The sequence below is a fragment of the Buteo buteo genome, chromosome 9, assembly GCF_964188355.1.
Source record: "Buteo buteo chromosome 9, bButBut1.hap1.1, whole genome shotgun sequence".
NCBI classification, from domain to species: Eukaryota; Metazoa; Chordata; class Aves; order Accipitriformes; family Accipitridae; genus Buteo; species Buteo buteo.
Window position 1 is genome coordinate 15,162,532 of NC_134179.1, and position 20,524 is coordinate 15,183,055.

The window sequence follows — 20,524 nt, forward strand, 5'->3', positions numbered from 1 at the left end:
ACAAAATCTTTTTCCATATTTTACCGTCTACCAAAATCATCAGCCATTCCATACTATGCTTGTAAAAGCACTAGTTACACTCACAGCTTGTCTCATCCAGTCCTAAAAGCATCAGGATTAGTAAAGAAGGGATAGCACCAATTTTTACCATACAAATGAAGAATTTCACAGCTGTTTAAATGACTGAGTTATTCATTGTTTCATTCAATTAATTAAAAAAAATCACTTTCAAATTAAAATTATCACAAAATTTCCTCCTGACTTGCAGACTTCCACAAAATGCAGCAGAAATTAGCTCTACTTTGTGACAGAGGCCAATGCAAATGTGCTCTCTTTTCTTCCTGTAATGCTCATGGGTTTTCATTCTATCATACATTTAGCCTAAAAAAATCTTTCTCCAGTTTGTGGGTTTCCTTTTCATCATCCATTTAGCCTAAAAAAGTCTTTCTTCAGTTGTCTGTCTGCTTTCTTGGATCATTATAAGAAATTTGAGGATGATCTCTACTGGCTTGCATTTTCTGCCATTGATTTGATCTGCATGTTATACAAGTGTGTGTAACTCTTCTGACATGGTGGCATTTAGCACTGACTTTGCAAAGGCAGGGAAGACTTAGAAAGGGTTGAGGCAATGAGTGAGGCCTTTTGAACAACCCCTCATGTTTAATGCTTTCTTGCAGAAACTCAGTTTGCTTTCTCTGTTGCCACTGGGTCTGCTTCTCTTGATTTATGAAGGTACAGGGGGAGACCCTTCACCCATGAATGCAAACCAACTGCAGCCAGTTGGTTGCCACCCCACTGATCTGTAAGACACTCCCATCAGCAGGACTAAGAGCAAAAGAATGAGCAGACAGGGCCGAGTTACTGTAATTTTCTCATGCCGCGTTACCTGTTACCTAGGTGAAGCACTCCTAACTGACCGACACTAACTGCAGCACCAGGGGGTAGTTAATAGGCACAGACACAGTTCATCTTCTGTATTACAGTGACTTTATAAGGTTGAATCAGACTGATCCAGCCTCTGTGTGAGAGATGTGAGTGAACAGGCTGTTGCTCATTGCCCACTGACATTCCAGGCTATGACCGACCCCTTTCCTGGAGCCCACCGAAAGCAGGTGTCTCATATCACCTGCAAAACCTCAGCACTTTACAGTCGTGGTCCATGAGCAACTCTTAAAACAGTGAGGAAAAGGAGCAATAACGCTTTGGCTCAGACAGGTGGTGAACACCTTTGGTGCTATGAGTCAAGGGAGGGGATGCAGATCCCACTTGGCTTCCTGGGAAATCTGTGCCTGCCTTTGCCCCACACTGGTTTCCCCGTCACTGCCCAAGTTTGACTCTTGCCCTCACCCCAAAAGATCATTTTGGTTTGGGATGCTCAGCAGAGGTGACGATTAACTTAAACCAGGAGATGTGGAAGAGGCTTGGATGTGCATATGGAGGGAGGGGGCTGGAACAGGAGGTCTGTGCACTCGAGAAGGCCGTGCAGAGAGAACAGTTTCTTTCTACAAAACTAGAAACAGCAAATGCAACAGGCCTCCTGCAGCCTGGTGGGAATGCCCTTTATGCTCCCCAGGAAAATCTGCCATGCTGTTTTCTTATTCCTTGCTGTCTCCTGAATCCCTCAATAAATGTCTTGCAATAATTCCAATTTATATTTATATTTATATTAATATTTATATTCTATCTATCTATTCATCTAAGAGAAACAGAAGACAGAAGGGGGCAGGTAGACCACTGGGAAAATCTGGCACAAAAGCATTTAAGATGCCAAGCACTCCTATTTTATGTTTGCAAACAGATGCCCCCCCCCGTTCACCCTCCACACACTGCCAGCATCTACCGGCATTTTGCTGGTTGGTAGCCCCACCTGCAAGCCTGACCCCACTAATGGCAGTGGTGAAACTTCCTCCAACTTGAAATGGGGGTGACTTTCACCCCTAGCTTCTAAAATTGGCCATTAATCAGATTTAGTGGCTTAGGAGCAGTGTAAAGAAACCCAGGTTGGAATATAATCAAAGAGGAGAGAGACTGACTGCTTGTCATTGCTGCAGTGATGGTGAGTGAATATTTTGAGGAAGACCTGAACAGATTCAGGTTGTGAGTTTCACTGAAAACTGTGACACAGTCAGAAAACTCATCCTCCAGCTAAGCAGATGCCTTTTGTTTTTCTCCCAGATTCTGGCCACAGCATGTAAATAGCTTTGTCACGAGTCAAAACATTTTCTTTAATCCTCCCTACTAATACCCGGATTTCTTGTCCTGAGCCAGCAAGATCCAGCTATGCAAATGGCAAGTGACGTTGTAGGATATTTTGGAGCAGGTATCTCCTGGAGGGGTGGGGAAGCACTAAGCCCTTTGAGCAAAGCCTATACCCTCATTTAAAACACCCTGTGAAATGCCAGCCACCCTTTTCCGGAGAAGACTAATTCAGACTGGAATTCAGACTCTGAGAGCTGCTAGGAAGATCAGAGCAGCAAACAGTCCCATCTACTAAGAAAGGCTAACAGATTCTGATCTTTCATGTCATAAGAAATGCTGAGAAAGGTTATGACTGCTGTTTATATACCTCAGAGAGAGAGGAGGAGAGAGCAGGGAAGGAGAGAAACTATTTAAGCCACATGACAAGACCAGCACAGGAACAAGCTGATATTTTCTGGCTGTGAATTAATTTGTGCTAGAAGTGAAATGTGTTTTGGAGAAGTGAGGGTCTGGACTCAGAACTAGTGGGAACACAATAAACTTAGTGAATCATTGGACATTGCTTGCTAAATTATAAGCAAAGCTGTATGAGGCAGCTACCTGTGAGAGCAGGGAATTAAGACTCACAGCAGCCTATTCTGTCCAGGTCTCTGTTCAGTGCCTTCTGTACTGCCAGCAGCTCCCTCCAGATGAGGTGGCCAGTCCTGGTAAGAGGGTTTCTTCCTTCACCCTCCACCACTCTGGATGGTTGTTCTCCCAGACAGACAAAACAAACATTTTTGCCTGCAATGGTTTTCTGTTGCTGTTGGAAAGGAAAAAAAAAAGGGAAAATGTGTGGGTACACAGCTGTAGAAATGACTGCAAAAAGATAACACATTGAAAGGTTTTCTTTTCTAAAGCAGTTTTGTTGGCAGTAAAATGGATAGAAAGCCAAGTTGTTATTACTCTGAAGTGAAATTTTTACAAAATGGCTGCTCTGTGCTTTTATTTTTTTGGTGCAGGAGCCTGATAAAGCAGCATGCACATGTTGGAGCCTCATAAAACAGCAGTGTTGTCTGACAACTGACAGGACAACAATGACTTGCTTTGTACTGGGATGGGGTGGCTCCAGGCATTTCTTTTATGACTGCCTGTTATTCTCCGAGATCTTAACGGCAACTTTATCCACCTGCCATCGCCCCTGGTGGCAGCACCTGGGAGGAAGCGTGGGATGTATTGCTCATAACCTCCCTGTTTGCAGAAACGGGATGCACGGAGCAGTTGTGTCAACACAACTCGTCTGCTGCACTGCAACTGTGTGTACACACAATCACACTCATTTACCCACTAATGATCAGGGGTTTGCCTGGGGTAGAGGTGCTCACGTGTACAAGAAGCAGCAATTCCCCTGGTAGCACGTTTATGTTGCGCAATTGCATTCCCACTGAGAAATCATTTTATTGAGCTTTTTGTCATTATAGCAATGCAAGCCCATAGGAAAACTGCTTTGGAACTATTTTTCCCAACACATTCAGCAAATAGTCAGGAGTCATAATTTTGTCTAATTATACTTCAACATCTTCATTTTGGCCCTTGACGGGAGAGTTCTTGTTCCAGCTAGGTATGGGTTCTGACACAGAAATGCAGTATGAGAACATGATGTCACCCTCACTAGCATTTATCCAAAAGCCTCCGTTGTCCTGTACTATGTACATCCCCCAAACGGTGCCAGTCCATGCCCTGAAACACCTGCAATTTAAGTAGGAAAAAAAAAGGACAAAATAGGAAGGAAAAGAAGAATTTTATCCATATTGTGTAGATGGGAGACATATTCAGTTGTTAAACAAGGACAAGCAGTCCCATCAGAGGATATCCAAGACATCTGCACGACGCTGACAGACACAGCCAGCAGCAGGAAACCAAATACCTACAGCATCTCACGTAGCTCTAGAGACCTATTTTCAGGCAATGCAAGCAAGCCCTGAGAGTAAAATAAGTTGTCTAAGGCGATGCAGGAAGACAGTGACAAACTAGGAACTGCCTGCTTCTCCTGAATTCAGATTTGCAAGATCTCACTGCCTGTCTTTTTCAAAGTCACTCCCTGACAAGCCCTCACCAGTAGTCATTATTCTTTACTGAATATCAAGCAAAAATCAGAGTGAAATCGGTTATCACTGAACTATGTCAGCCTGGGCTGTGGAGCTGGGTCCAAAGGCTTGCAAGCAACATGCTGTGGGACAGCAACAGAGCAGAGTTGAGATGTCTGTGCCACAGGTTAAAGCTAACATACCCTATGGAAACACAGAGGCAGATTTCTGGTTTAATCAGTAACACAAACATAACAAAGGTGTTTCTCTGGAAATGAGAACTTTGCTGAAAATCTTGTGAATAAATTACATCCAGGCAATAAGCTGTGCTGCAGAGTTGATATAAAAAGCAGACTTTCCTCAAGATTTTATTTCAGAGCTATTTAAAACTTAAATCTAAATAACAAATTTGCGTAATTTTTCATTGTTACATTTTATGCAATAGCATAAAATCTTTAAATAGGATTTTCATTACAAAATTAGCTGATTTGTTCTCCAAGTGCTTTCAGATCAATTAAAATACAATAAGAGTAAAAGCAGGAAATGTTTCTGTTATAGATGGTATTAATTGTGGCGAGCTCTGGGTGAAACAGAGATGACAGAAGTCGAAACCCAGAAGAGTTAGGGCTTGTGAGGAGCCCACAATCTATAAAAACTATGCTCCCAACTCCCTTAAATAATTTCTCACCAGCTGTTTGTCACACCAACTGCGGGCAGCACACACACGCCTTTCTTGGCTTTCTGTTGGGGTCTGCCTTCAAACATAATTTTGGGGGGAACCTGCTGGTGTCAGCAGCACACACAGATATTGGTATCTAAGCATTCTTTTGCAGCAGTTTCTCACTTTTGATGTCATTTCATTCCCTACTGGTGTTAGTAGGTATTTCTGGTCTAGAGTGAGCTTTGGGGTTAATGCCACTGCATTTCTTATAACCCAGTCATAAAAAGTCCATCTAGGGAAGGCTGCCAATGTGCTGGGCAGCTGAGCTCTAGATAGCTCCCTGCTGGGCAATGATAGCTGTCGGGGAGGTGCAGCAGGGAAAAGGGTGTGCATCTTGACAGGAGGATCCTACACAACCCCAGAACTGCCTTGTGCCTGGCCCCGTTGTGGCTGAACATGCCTTGCACAGCACTCAGGGAGCCAACTGAATGGCTGCAAGGCAACACTGGGGAGCAAGGATGACCCCCTTCATCCATAGCTGAACTTCATCTCCCTCTTTGACAGCATGTGTTTCTCCTTCTACCAACAACCAGATTAAAAATGAAAGGAGAATAGCTGCAACCCAACTGCCAGCGTTAAATGGCTCAACACCCATCCTGAGATGCTTGATCCAAAGCCTCTCTTTGGGTTTTCTGTGGCTCTACTAATGCCACACCACTGCAGTAATGCTTTTTCAATCCTACAAGAAAGAAGCATAAAGTGTGGTATTGACCGACTCTTGACTTTTTTTAGTAGAATACGCCAATGCAGTCATCCTCTGGCTACAAATATCCATGGGAAGAATAGATGTGTCCTTTAATAACAGGGAGAGTGCTTAAAAAAGAACATTTTATTGCAGTGTTGCCGTCATCACACTAAATTGCAGCATTTTCATTTTCCTGTATTTATTGCATTGAAGTGTTTATATCACTGTGAAGCAAATATTTGCTTTCAAAGGTCACTCATTGTATCTCTCTTCCTCTGGGGATATATGTAGGTCTCTCTTAGACTTCAGTATAACTCCATAAGGATATATAATGTTCTCGCTATGAGATTCTTTATTGCATCTGAGCACTACTAAACCAGCAGATGCAGAATTCAAAGTATAATAGGCAATGCCTTTCCATTAGCCAGTCTCTCTTTGTATTTTTCTTTAACGCTTAGTCGGTTGTGCTTCTGTACGAGCACTGGCATAACATATAAGACTGGCTCACAGGGAATTTGATGTAAGTCACCCAAGTCCCTGAAATTGCTTGTGTTGTCTGGAAGACACAGAGCACAGCTTGGTACATGATGTACGCAGCTTTTTGTAGCAATGTTTGGACTTTTTTCTCCTTCTAAGAGACCACCATGTATGTTAGTGTGTGAACCCAGAGGTCTTCCTTTCCCTTTTCTGAAATGGAAAAATCAAGGTCCTTGTGAAATTTTGAGCTTGCATTTGTAAATACAATTACTGCAAGTAAACCCACAAATTGACTGAGTGTGTGCAAGTGGCTGTAACTTCTGTAGCAACTTTTTTTTTTGATCAAAGTTTTAGATCTAAAGAGCATTACATCACAGCTTTGGTTTTCTGATCTGTCATCTCTGCAGTGACTGTAGACAAAAAAAAAAAAGTAGTTTATATTGAAAGTACAGAGTACATTTCAGAAAGTTTATTTCCAGTTATATTAGAGGTTCCTAAGGCAATTACAGGATTTCGATACTTGGTTCAAGTCAGCTTGAATGAGAACAGAATGCAAAATATCGGCTGTTATAAAAAACGTAAATTCCACAAGGATTTTATTACCCAAAGTCCTCAATATTATCTTTGGCCTGCTCCTGTTCTACTAAAACAACAGCAGGTTTCAGTGGGCCCAAGACAGACTAATACCTTATGCTTTTGAAAGTCTGTCCAGTAATCAGTGAGAGCAAATATGTTATGGTTTACCTTTTCTTGGCCATTCCTGTAACCACTCAGTTTCAATGTTTTCATACATCAAGGACTATATATAGGAGTTCCTAAGAAATATCATAGGGGGAAACCTGTTAATTTGTACTGTAGAGAAATAATTTCCTTCAAAACATAAATCTGCTCTCTACAGGATTTTATTGATAACAGGGTTTGTTGCTGGAAATTCATGGCACTGGAATGGAATTTCAGCCTAAATGGGGCTTTTCAAGGAAAATCCTCTCTCTAATCTGTCCTATTCCACATTTTAAACTGCAAAATCTGTGAAAAATTTAAGCCTATTCCCAGCCATCTGCAAAATATATGTAGTTTATCATACTCTGTGCGCAAATCAGTAACCTTTATTGATTCTTGTGCATGGTTTTCTATTAAATAAAGTTGAATCAGCACTGCTGCGGGGCACTTTTGTTTATGACTAAAACTTGATGTAAAATGACTTGTCTGGAAGAATGCTTTTTGCTGTTTCTCAATCCATTCTAAGTGCTTTACAAATACCAAACCATCTCAATAAACCTGTCAAGTTCGATCACTTGCTACAAAACATCTCTCTGGTTACAACCTCTGACATTTTTTTTAGCTTGATGCAAAATAGGATACATCTGTCACTACAATGCCAACTGATGGTTCTAACTAACCGAGAAGGATAACTCTAAAGAAAAATGACAAAGTTTCTCCACTTTGTTTCTTTTTTGCACCACCCAACACCACTGCTGGCTCATGATCAAAAATGAATAAGTAAAAGATCAAAAGTCAGGCTGGAATCTACTTGAAAACTGAATTTTCTGTACAATTTTTATTATTTGCAGTGACTGACAAACAGACTGTTATTATTTGTTATTGTCAGTAGAAGCACTCATCTCACCTTCACTCCCTTACAGGTCTGTAATCATTCAGCTCACACTGGATATGCTTAGAGACTGAACCAAATCCTGTTAGCATCCCATCCTCTCACTGATACAACACCTCCCACTTTACAGCTAGTAAGATGCTACCAGATAGACATAACAGAACAGTTTCCTGCCCCTCACAGCTATATGTATATACCAATTAGATCAGTCCCAAAGTCATGTCTATATTGTCCTGATTTTTGCTAAAGCTCAAAGTGCTGCTATTCTGCCAGCACAAGTGTAGTGAAGGATCCAGGCAGAGGAGAATATTTTAACTAAATATTCTAAAACTAGGTCCACAGACTTAATCCTGGTATTCTGTCACAGAGGCTGTGCCAGAAATATTTAAATGCTGAGGTTTGCCTCCATATGGGAAAAAACCACAATTTGTGAAGCAGTGATCAGTGCTAGTGCCAGCCTGCGCCAAGTGGGACAGGAGTTTGGAGTGCAGTTCTTTACCGAAATAACTTCTTTTTATCCCAGCTGAGCATGCTCCATTTGCTGATCAGGAGCAGTGTCTTCCTGGAGCTGTGTGATGTGCCACAAAGGGCAACATGAGCGCAAGCAGCAGTGTGGGAAGGTTGGGGCCTTGAGAGTACCCCCACATTTTCACATGCCCTTCATGCAGAGACCAATTCCTGGTTCATCTTTTCCTCCTAAACCCCAGAGTGCGCCATTTTTTGTAAAGTTTATTTACTGCTGTTTGTGAACATTCTTGAAGGGCCTGATATCAGTCTGAATATTAGCCATGAAATTAAGCTCTGTGTCTGCATCAGCTGGGGCTGCAGATGAGTTGCTTAAGGTTGGTCCTTTGCACCACTGTGACCATGCAGCTGGCAGAACCAGGTGGGCTTCTTCTCCATCATACTTTTGGGCTCCTAAACATTGTGTGACCCATCACAAAATTTCAGTCTCCCTCTGACAAGGATGTGGCAATGTGCTCAGTGGTGAAAGTAGGATGCTGTGCCAGTAGCTGCAGGGCTGACTCTTTGAGATGGATTTCTTCCTGCTGTAGCTTCAAAGAGGAGAAGCAGCCATGAATGAGGGCACAGCTAATGTGAAAGCATGAAGGTCACATATTCCCTCTTAGATAAGAAAAACAACAAATCTGTTGCTGAAGCTGCAGAGGAAATGCAAGGAGCTGTCTGCTTTCCTTATACATTTCTAAGCAAACAGGGTGTGACCCAGGAAATATCCCTGCTACCCAGCTGTACCTGTTCAGCCATATTCCTGATGTCCTGATGGAGAGCACTGTCAAAGGAAGGAATGGGTCCATCTCCAATAGATAATAACTTCCATTTAAACAGAGTTGTTATTGTTAAAATTTTAAAGCCAAGCTCTGCCCTGACTTATCTTGTCTCACAAAAGCTGCACGTATCGCAAAGACAGGACAGAAAATAGCCCCTGGGATTTCGCCTTCTTAGAGCAGCTTTGGTGAAAGGGGCTGCTTTTGTCCTCTTTCTGTAATTGAGCATGACAGCATGTGCTTTATGGCTGTTTATTTGCAGTCCCCCACAACTTCCCCACCTCCACTGCACCTGGGATTAGGTCTTCCTGCAATGAACACATCTAACATTCAGTGAGCAGTAATTTGCAATGTGCCATGCTTGAATCAAGCAAAGAAATAAGCCAGTGTTGTTGTTATGAAGACCTGACAGATGGTAGGAGGACCAGCCTTTCTTAATCAAGTCATGCTTAGTAATCAGAGCTAGCTCGAATTTATAACAAAAAAGAAACCCTACCCAAATGAGGATTAATGGGCTGCATCCTGGTCTCTGGTTAGGATGAGCTCCGTGGTGTCATTCTGTATTGAGAGGGATAACCAAGTTCAGAATCTGACCCACTTTGGGGAGAAGTTGAAAATACCAGTCAGGTCCCTTACTTCTCCTGAAACGAATGATTCTCCCAGGTAGACAACTTCACCCAATCTACCTGTAAATATTATTTCAGAGTCCAAACTAGAGCATGGTGGACAGGTCATTAGCCGATAAAAATCTGCAAAGTCTCATTGTCTTTAATTTCACTGCAGATATATTAGCCGAGTGTCTGGGCCTCCAAGCAATGCAGCTGAAATATAGGACATGAGGGGCATAGGCTTGACCTTGGCCTCCTTCATGTTAAGACTTTTAATTTTAGAAAAGAATGAATGGGTCTTAAGCTTGTTTCTGGTAGCAAATAACACCTCCTGAATCTCCAGCTTTGAAATGGATAGCACTTGAAAGGTTAAGAAAAAAGGAAGGATTTTCCTCAAAGAACATGAGAAGGATACATCCTTGTTCTTCGAAAGTGATTGATTAATAATGCAGGAATAAAGTACCACCTTGAAAAATCTTCTGTGCTCTCTACTCTATAGGAATTGCTATCCAGCACAAAAGAGTTTGGGTGAGGGCACTCATGTAATAAAAGCACTTTCGTAAATTGACATTTAAGCGCAATTCAGTGAGTCAGGGAGCCTAACCACACTGTTTCTTTCCCTTTTCGCTGTCTTCCAGGCTCACAAGCAGCTAAGCACAAATCCTTGATCTGCAGCTTCCACAAACACACCCACAGCTAAAATGGCGGAAGACGCTGATATGCGCAATGAGTTGGAAGAAATGCAGCGGCGTGCCGACCAGTTGGCTGATGAAGTGAGACCAATAGCTAAACTGGAAACTTGGGGTTGGGGTTGGCATGAGAGACACATCCAGAAATAGGAGCTGATCCAGCAAAGGATTTCTAGGGCTGATTCTGTTTTCTGTCAGCTTTACACTGAAAGCAGTATTGGAAAAGAAATGAGCTGAGGTAAAATTTAATGTCATGTTTAGTTGAGATTAAGGTATTCATTGATCGTGAGTTTGGTTTAGGTATTAGAGTCTGTGTCAATTTGGCCTCAGAGCAAAAAAGCAGCAATTTAATATTTTCTGAGGATTCCTTCAATTTGCCAAACCTATTAAATGTTAAAAGTCACCAATTAGCTCTCTGAAAAGTATAGCTGAAAACCACAGACTTTATTTTTAAAGTGGAACACCAGCTGTTCCAAGCACTACCGCCACAACATGTGAGCAAGGGGAGCACAAGCCTTAGAGACTGCAGCTGCCTTGAGATGCGGTGGGAACTGCTGCGTTAGCAAGCCGTAACAGAGAGCCGAAGATGAAGAGATCACCAGTACCCTGCTGATGGCCTGATTTTGAGGGAAGGCAAAGAGTGTAGGAAAAACATACTGTCAGCATGAGCCTGCACATTAGTGTTGGAAACTGTAACTTGCTAAATCTAAGTGGTTTTTCCTTTGTTTTTTTCAGTCCCTTGAGAGCACCCGTCGAATGCTGCAGCTTGTTGAAGAGGTAAGGACATGCATTTTATTTGCACTTCTGTTGTGAGCAGAAGTGATGGAGAGTCTGACACTGGCAGTGGTTTTTTTTGACTCACATTGCTAGGGCATGCCCATGGCTTTATGTGCCGCCCTGTCCCTCCTTATCCTTACCCCTTACGAGGGTCATTCAAGACACTGTGCCCTACTTGCCAAGTGTCACACTGCAGACCAGCTGCTGAGGCACTGTTTGCCCATACCTGAGCATCCATTGAGAAAGGCTACTTGAGATAAACCAAGGAAACAGCTTCTGAAGGTGACCTGGAGTCAGGGACAAGTGGCTGAGTTTGCTGCAGAGCTCCTGGAGCCTTGTGCCAGCACCGCTCTGACGTCCTTGCCGTAATACTGAAAGTGGGGAAGGTGAGAAAGGCCCTCTGTCTGTTTGTCCTGTTGTCTCTAAATACCTCCCTCTTCATAAACATTTGCAGCTATTTATAGAGCATTGGTCACCACAGCATTTAAATGCCACTTTATGTACCTCTGAAACATTTATTAGGATTTCAAGGCTCGTGAGATGTCCTAGATTGACAGCTTTTGAAAAGGAAGTTCTTTGATTTTCCACGGTGGTAAGGAAGGGGACCAAGGCTCAGTCCTTATGGTTAATATAGCTTATACCCGCCTGGAGGGGTCACCACCAGAAGGGAAAAAAACAATTCAGTCAGGTTTCATTTCACCCTTTTCATAACAAAGGGGTTTAAAAGTTGGAAATTCCCAAACGCAGTTTAGTTTAGAGTGTTCAGCCATCAGGTGGTGGAAAACTTTGCTCCCTCCTGACAGGACGTATTATTTTCAGACACCATGTGAGCCTTGATTCTGGAGCTGGTGACATTTTTAATCAGGGTCATCAGCACTGACAGTCACTGTACTCCTGACAACCAGAAGAGTCTCCACCAGAGACAATGGGAAGAAAATTACATCAGGTCCCACATTCAGGAACAAGCACAAGCTCAGCCATAGGCTCCATGGCCTTGAGATCAGTCATGACTGTGGAGATCAATGGATTCCAGGGGAGACAAAATTAAATTTCTATGTACAGATAGACAGACAGATGGGTGATTGAGCACAGTCAGCATCGCTTCTCCTCCACAAACACTTCAGATCTGGGTCCCTTGCAGCCAAAGCATGCTCTTGTCTCACAAGCAATCTGTCCCTTTTTGCTGCTCAATTCCCTGGACATGCCATTTCTAACCATCACTTTATGTCAACTCTGTGCTGGATACAGCTCCTACTGAAATCAATTCAATGACATGGAAGAGAGTCTCATATGGCTACCTCCACAAATGCAAGGCAGGAGAGCCTGCTGCCCCAAAGAGCCTGTGATCTAAATAGGCAAGGCAGATGATGAGTGGGAAGAAAGAGAGGCACAGGAAAGGGAAGTGATTTGCTCAGGGCCAAGCCATCAGTAAATATCAGCCCCGTCTCTCCTGAGCTGTATTTGTGTGACCTATGCACTGCTTGAGTCTTCCTAACATATTGAACCAGCATATTGTGAATGCCACTGGAATTTCAGTATTAAATCACGGCAAATGGCAAAGCGGGAGGAGAACTGGGACTGCTGAATTTACCAATGAATTTATGCAGGACTCTAGCGCTTCTTGGAAGAGCTCGGCATCTCTCTGGACCTGGCTTTTATTCAGATGCTACAATATCTTCCTGTCCAAATAGAGAAGTTTCTAAAACTAGCACTGAGTAGTCAAGGGAATTCTTCTACAATGAGCTGAATATTATTTTCACTAATGTGACTACAAAAGACCTTTAAAATTATTCTGTGGTCTAAACAGTTGGTTGATTACTCTGACCCCATTTCCTAGGTACTTTTGAAAGATTGTAGCATTTAGGGAGTGAGAGATTTTATACTGAAAAGACAAATGGTGAGTGTCTTTGAAATCAAACTCGCACTGCTCTGATTTAATAGACCACAAAAATCCAGTTAGACTCCCTTGCTTAGCAGAACCTGTCTAGTGGGTAGAGTTAGAAAACATTCTTTCTCAGTAAAAGAATGCTTCTTATTCTATTCTCTTGATACAGCAAATCTGTTATTCCTTACTCAGGAAAAGGATGCCTCCATGTTTAAACATCATTACTGTATCCATATGTATGAATTCCTGTCATGGTTGGCTCAGCTCTGTCAGATACTAGGAAAATATAGAATAAATAGTCTGACTTGGCTCCACCCTAGAGACAGAGGAGTGCTGTCCATCCAGGGAAGCCCTATAGCTGTACAAGGCATCCTTAATGCTGAAATGTAGGTCATAGCCTGGGGGACAAAACTGATGTCCCCAAAGGACCATGCCTTCCTTGCCCAAGAAGACTAGGCTGAGTTTGGAGACTAAGCCCTGGTGCTGTTCCCCAGGAACATCAGCAAGGAAAACCAAATCTGTTACTGCTGCTTATTTTTATAACTCAACTTTGCAAGAAGCTCATTGTTTCAGTCCTAGCACAACAAGGGAAGCAAAAAGAAGTGGTGAGTGGCTGTTGCAAAGTAGCCACTGCTTTGTCCCAAGGCAGCTACATACTGGGATGGCAGATTACAAAACCCAGTTTGCTCTGTGGTGCCCAGCATACCCATGCAATACAGTTACATCTACACTGACCGATACTCTTTCGAGCCACTCAGCTACTCACTGCTATAAATACCTGTATTTTATGATGATGTTGTGCAATGTTTGGGCCAAAACACAAAAATGTACTAAGGCAGAAGAAGTGAGACTAAATACACAGTTTGTAGCTGACGTTCTTATCTTCTTGTTCAAGCTTTTTACCTCTGAGCCAGCTTTATGAAATGCAGAATAACACATCCAAGGGGAAAAGCCATGAGCCTACTGCCATCTTCCAGTGGAACCACCATGGCCTTTAAAGAAAATCAATTGTTGTAGGATGGAAAAAAAGATGGTTCCTAGCTGTGATGCAGCAAGGGAAAAAATACCAGCAAGATCAGTACTGCAGAAAGCCCAGCAAGAAAGCACTTAGCAACACATACAGACAAAAGGGCTGTTTTGTACATCTAAATCCAGATATGGCTATCTTCTCCTCTCGTATGCTGGGGGGTTAGAGTCAAATTTACTAACATATCAAAGCTGAAATGGCAAGCTGTAAATGTTTGATAACCTCATGATGCTGCTCTGTGCAGGACACTGAACACAGTAGTACTAACTTCATTCGTGATTGGGAAGTGAGTTTTCCCTGACGTTATTATCATAGTCAAATGTTCCTTAGTCTGAAGAACAAAAGAAAAAATATTCTATTAATTATAGTTTGGTCCAAATCTAGTCAAAGCTAATTTGAAAAATCCCTTTGACATCATTAGCTATTGGAAGAGTTCTACTCAGAAAAGTGTTTTAATCTGGGTAATTCCACAGAAATACATTTCTGGCACATGGGAATGTGATTCATAATTTTGGTCTCAGTTTTTCCTATGCAGGATTAGACCCCTTTGTCTCTATAAACCAGTGGAGTAGCACTGGCGTCAGGGTCATTGCACTAGATGAAAACCAGGCACACAGGATTCAAGGGCAGGGTCACAGATTTGTATTGGCTGAGGATCTGAACCACAGGGTGAATTAACAGGCTGAGAAGTAACAAGGTTCTTTAATCAGGCACAGAGAGACATTGAAGCATTAACAGGGTGACAGTGAGCTTGGAGCAGGAGCTGAGGAAATGTGTTACTATGGATGACTAAAAAATATTTCTTTGACCACATTTTTGTCTTTAGGGTATTGACACTTCTCTTTAGTGTCTCTGGGAACTGCTAGCAATGTCAGCCTGTCCTGGTACATAATTGTCTGTATTAATTTATTCAAAACAAACTGTATAATCCATATTGATTAAAGCAAAATTCTTCATCAAAAGAGAAGCTGATGTGCTCTTTACATAACTGAGAGTGTATATCTGTTTTTCAGGGTATCTCCTGAAATGCAGAGAAAGTGATTTCTAAACTTTGGATTCTCTATCTGTTACATCGTTCCTTTGTACTGTTATGAAAATCAACCCTCAGGGTAAACCAAAGTTGGATTAGCTGCCTTTTGTAGCAGGCATGGATAGGATGCAACACACTGTGTTCCTGGAGGGACTGATGGGCCCTTTGAGAAGTCATCCCAATTCCCTTCCTAGTTTTATTCCCACCTTGGGAAATTAAGTGACATAGCAGCAATAATAAAAAATGATACAGCAATGTATTTTCCCTCCAAAGTACTGCGCATATTTCAGTGAACCTTTTGTTGCTGACTTGTTCTGAGTGAGACCCTCATAAAAAAAAAAAAGTTTTAAAAAGCTGTTACAGAAGACTTAGGATAATTATATTAAAGCCTCCAAAAGGGTTCCCAGTTATGCTGTTAAACTGGCTTCACTGAAGCATTGACAGACTTAGGTATCTATGAGCTGAATTAAGCCCAGAGTTTTAAAATCATATATTCTGGCTTTCTGATCACTAGTTTAGCCAGTGGTCCAGTGGAGAGCCTGGGCACATGCTTCATAGAATGCATGTTGAACCCAAACTAGTACTCCTTGTTGGTTTGCTTTTATCTAAACACTAGAGCTTAGTGCTACTGAAAGATTGAAGGACATCGACTTTCATAAACTTTATGTGGTCTATATTCATGGTGCTGTTTCACCTAATGTGATTAATTTTTAAGTTGAAAGTGATGGCCTCCTGCTCTGAGGGGTCATCTTGTGTGCAAAATTGGCCAGGTCTTTGCAGAAAAATGGTTGGCAACCCACAGCAGTCTCCATGGAAATCAAAGTCTGGGAGGACATGCCAGTTGACCTGCTTGTTCCTAGAGTCGGGACTTAGTACGCTCAAGGGCTGCATGGGAAAGATTATATATTTTACCATGTGTGGTATACCTGCTTTTTGGATAAACAGAGGAACTCCAGAGCTGTCAGTTTAATGCCTGAACAAAAGCAATTCATGTTGTGCCATTTTCTTCTGAAGGACAAGAGTGTGAGATGTTTGCTGTACCATGGCAAAATCCAGCAGTCCAAATTCTCCTCTCAAGTGCAACAAGAAGACAAGGAGAGTCAGAAGGAACTCTGGGGAGAGGAGGCTGTTACAGATTTAAGAACTGGGTTAAAATGGCATGTGCTCCATGAACTCTGTAGGGTCCTATGAAAGATGCTTTTTTCTCCTCTCCAGCTTGAATTACCCAAAGCATCCCATTTTTTGAGAATCCTTATTTTGCCACAAACTAAACAGAGGATTGCTTGTGCAAGGACTGGAGGGTCTTAAGAAATGCCTCCATTGCACAGGAAGAAAGAAAGGCTCTAATCCCAGGGAAGGTGTACCATTAGCACACATTTTCCTACCAAGAGGCACCTCACTAGTTCTACCCATTCATGGCTTCCCACATAGGATGTCATTGATGTTGGTGAGGACTGGATGTGGGTGGGAACCCCTCCTGAGCTCTCAGGACCAGACAAATCAAAGCATGGTCACCGAGTCCCTGCTGTGACCCTGGCTCTTCTGGGAGCCTGTTATGAAGGTTTTATGATCGGTTGTTGTAAAACATATTCTTCTGGGGTGGCACTTCGCAAACTCAGCTTTTCTCCCCTCCTGTTACACACTCTCTAAGCAACCAGCTCAAGTGTGTCTGCTGACTCCTGCTCCCACTGAGACCAAGGGGAGTGTCTGTGGTACTTCTAGTGCAGAAAATGCCAACATTGTCTGTGCTTGGGCCCCAAACACACTTGTTTGGCACATCTCTTCCTCTATATTCCTTTAAATGAAGAGGTTTTGTAGTTTCCAGAGATGCCTCAGCCTGTTGTCACTGAGGCTCAGTTACTGAGTGTTTCTCTCCTGCTCAGACATCTGGATGATGAGGACATTTTTAGAATAGTTTTCTCTTACAGACATGTTTGGTTTTGAGCTATCTAAAAGATCAGTCACAATGGAAATACTGAACTTTTAGGAAATTCTGCATCCGTTTTAAATGCACAAATGTGATTTTTTCTTTTTTAATTGGCTTTACACCGTTAATTTTTTTTGTGAAAAAGCTGAAAATTAATGCTTAATAGAAACTTGGAACAGGAGGAGATTGTCACTTGATGTCTGAATCACCTCATCTTTGTCAGTGAGCATCTTTTTATTAGCTTCAATATGCTTTGGATTAGACCTCGGATGCAGACAAGTATATTCAATGCACACCCTTTAATATTTTCACATTAGTATTAATGCTGTTGCAGGCTGCTCTTATGAGATACAATATTGCCTGATAAAACTAAATGGCACTGATGGTCAGGTAAGTAAAAGAAAATTGCACCTCTTTCACTCTGTGCAAGGATTTAATATGAAATACAAACCATAAGGACTAATTCTTGAGTTCGTCTCCCAGCATAGATCTTATTCAGGTAACCGGACATCTTAGCTGCATAAAGGCAGTTTGCTCGGATGTTAAAACCAGCAAGAAAATAAGGTCAGAGGGTTAAGGAGCAGTAAACATTTCTCAGCCTGACGATGTCTGACTCACTGAAAGCCAACAACTGTCACACCACCAACCTCAGGTTTCCAAGTCCAATACTTAGAAGGGTCCCATGTCAGACTTCACCATACTTACCCAAACACAAGATGACTCAGGACCCAAGCAGCCTTCTTGTGTTTGCATGAGGTATGTTTTTTAAAATACTTATAAATCTTTTGGGGTAAGACATACCTGGTTACCAAGAGCATAGAAAGAGCACAATAAAAAGCTACCGCACATCCTGTGCTTAGCAGATCTGACACCTGCCACACAGAAAATGTAAGATAATTAAAGATGGTTTCCTTACTCTAAATAGGCAAATCTAAGATAACCCTTGGACACTACATTTCTAAAGGTTGCAAAAATAAAAGCTGGCTGGGATTCAAGTAATGGCAGTATGAGCTTGAAGGGAGAGAGAGAGCAGCAGTGGGTACCTGCTGGATAGCTGACCCAAGGGCAGTAGGGCGCAACAGAACATGGGGAGAGGCAGGAGGCTTTTTCTCTCCATCTGGCAGCTAACGCAGGGATATTTAAAAAAGAGGGAGCGAACAAGCTTGCACACATCAGATGTTTTTCCCAGTTTCTACAGTGACGTAGACATTAAAGACAAGAATGGGAGTGCAAGGAGAGGCAGACAAGAGCACAACAAGAGGCATCTCGCATCCCTCTTGAACTGAGCTGGATCCTCTTGGAGCAAAGCAGAAAAGCACCAGCCAGACAGCCCTCGAGTGTGGCAGAGGGTCAGGCTTGTAGCTGAGCCAATGTGGCTAGTCTGCTGTCGGCCTGCCTGGGAGCACCCTGCAAGCATGGACCAGGCAGCCGACGGCCAGAGAGACTTCACTGCTCCCAGAAAAAGAGATGAGCAACGGGAGTGAGCAGGGCAGTTGGGAGGAAGGATAATATGAAGTCTTTAATTTGCCTCGAGGTGGGGGAAGATGGCCTGAAAAGCAAGAGGGATGGTCAGGATGCCAGGTTTCTGTTCCTCATGTTCCTATGCAACTGTGGGCATCTCCCCTGTCCTCTGCAAAATTGACACCATCAACTTTTTCTGCTTCGCAGGGCTATAGCTGGCTTTATGTTCACAGAAGCAGCTAAATTACTGCTGCACATGTCCAGGTAACTGCTGGCAAGCTGTCAGGCCACAGAGGACTTACTTGATCTGTTATTGAAATGCAACAGTCAGGAGATTGTTCAGGCCATTAATTATTCACAGATGTTATCACTGCTCCAAGCAGAATGGAGCTAGTTTCCCCTTCGTAATTAAAAAGGAGCTAATCTGATCTGTGATATAGCTCAGTATCACAGCACCCAGAAACACGAGACACCTGATCACATCCCAGAATGATGATAATGCACGCAAAAATTGTACTTGTAAAAGGTGCCTTGCTGCTGGCTTAGGCAGGTGGGAGCTCTGAATTGCTCAGCTTTGCTCAAACCCTGTATCCAGCAAAGGCAATAAGACTCCCACTAACTTGTGGGAGCAGGGGCAGATTCAGCATGTAGGTGTTTTAAAAATCCTACCTTCAAGTTCAATCCAAAGTCCATTGATGCTAAAGGTGTCTGTTGGCTGAATTAAAACTTGACTCAAACCCATATCTGTTAGATCTCTGAGCCAAAAAGTACAGCTTAATCCTATTAAATATTAGCCTGCTTTAAAATGGATTTCCTGAGTAGGTAAGCTGTCTGACTTCCGTGTTGCAAGGGCTGTGTACAAAACGCTATGCCTCCTTCCAAAACATGTTTGTGTCATATCTATTTTCCTTGGGAATTTCTCCTGTGGGACGAACATACACCTGCAATGTCAATACCGCATTCTTCCCTTCTCCTGCTTCAGAGAATTTGGAGATGAACCCTCTCTTTTTAGAGATTACTCTAGTCTAAAGTGCTTATTTTAATCTCAAGGCCCAGGTTTGTGTTTTCTGCAGCAGTTCAGTATTCCAGTGAACCCTGAAGGATTGATGGTACAATCGAGAGTACCCGGTTCCTTATACAGTGTCCAGGTACATAAGGTCTTTGGACTGTGCCACCAGCCCCTTATGACTTTGTCATTCCTTTCACTGTTTTTCTTTTGTCTTCCTATGGCCCGTATCTAGGGCTGAGCGTTCCCTCACTGATCTCTCTTTCTCTCTCTCTTTCTTCTCCCCCTCTCTCTCCTTACCTTGCTACCACTATTGGGATGTAGAGTAAAGATGCTGGTATCAGGACTTTGGTTATGTTGGATGAGCAAGGAGGTAAGTTCAGATTGCTTCAGTAAGGAAGTATAACCATTCTCAAAGTACTGTACTAACTATGTGCAATCCTGAAAATGAGGGCCATAAAATGAGTGTGGTTGTGCATGAGAACCCCCAAACCTCTTTGCCTTTAGCTTCATTGCCTGACAGAGGAAGAATGTACAGTAACTCAGTAACTGCAAAAGAGTCTGTACTTCTATTGATCTGTTTCCCACTAATGTCTGAGACCTGCAGGCTGAACTCATCCAAATAATCTCCCCCCCCCGCCCAATCTTTGGGTCAAGATCTAGATACACAATGAGAAGATTTGCCTCCAACATTATTTATGCAGGTGCTATGTAATTTTTTCACTTGTTTTAGCCACAAGTGAAAGGCATGCAATAAATGCATCCCAAGAGAAGATAAAACAGATTTAGTTTGTGTAAAATTCCGTTGCTTTTTCTATAGAAATGTCAGTGAGGATAACAGGAATTTAACATTAAAAGCTATGACACCATCAGCTCATTACAATTGACAGTATAGGAGCTTTCAAGCTTAGACGAGCCCCTGCCTGTGGACAACAGTGACAGAGCTAGACGTATTCAATACATTCCAGGAAATTACATTTTTGCCTTTCATAATATTACAAAAAAGTGGGTAGCTTCGCCCCCCCAACAATACTAGTAAGTCTTCATTTGCTGTAGACCCACAGCACC

General features: G+C 42.5%; 1 protein-coding gene across 2 annotated transcripts in view; it reads left to right on the forward strand.

Annotated features, from left to right (window-relative positions):
* SNAP25 (synaptosome associated protein 25) overlaps positions 1-20,524 on the forward strand; it is a 67,024-nt gene that overhangs the window by 26,166 nt on the left and 20,334 nt on the right. For both annotated transcript variants that reach the window (XM_075035460.1, XM_075035459.1), the window contains exons 2-4: positions 10,293-10,427; positions 11,079-11,120; positions 19,781-19,829. In XM_075035460.1, coding sequence (XP_074891561.1) covers positions 10,356-10,427; positions 11,079-11,120; positions 19,781-19,829 — 163 coding nt within the window. In that variant the 5' untranslated portion in view covers positions 10,293-10,355. The remainder of the gene's footprint in view (positions 1-10,292; positions 10,428-11,078; positions 11,121-19,780; positions 19,830-20,524) is intronic.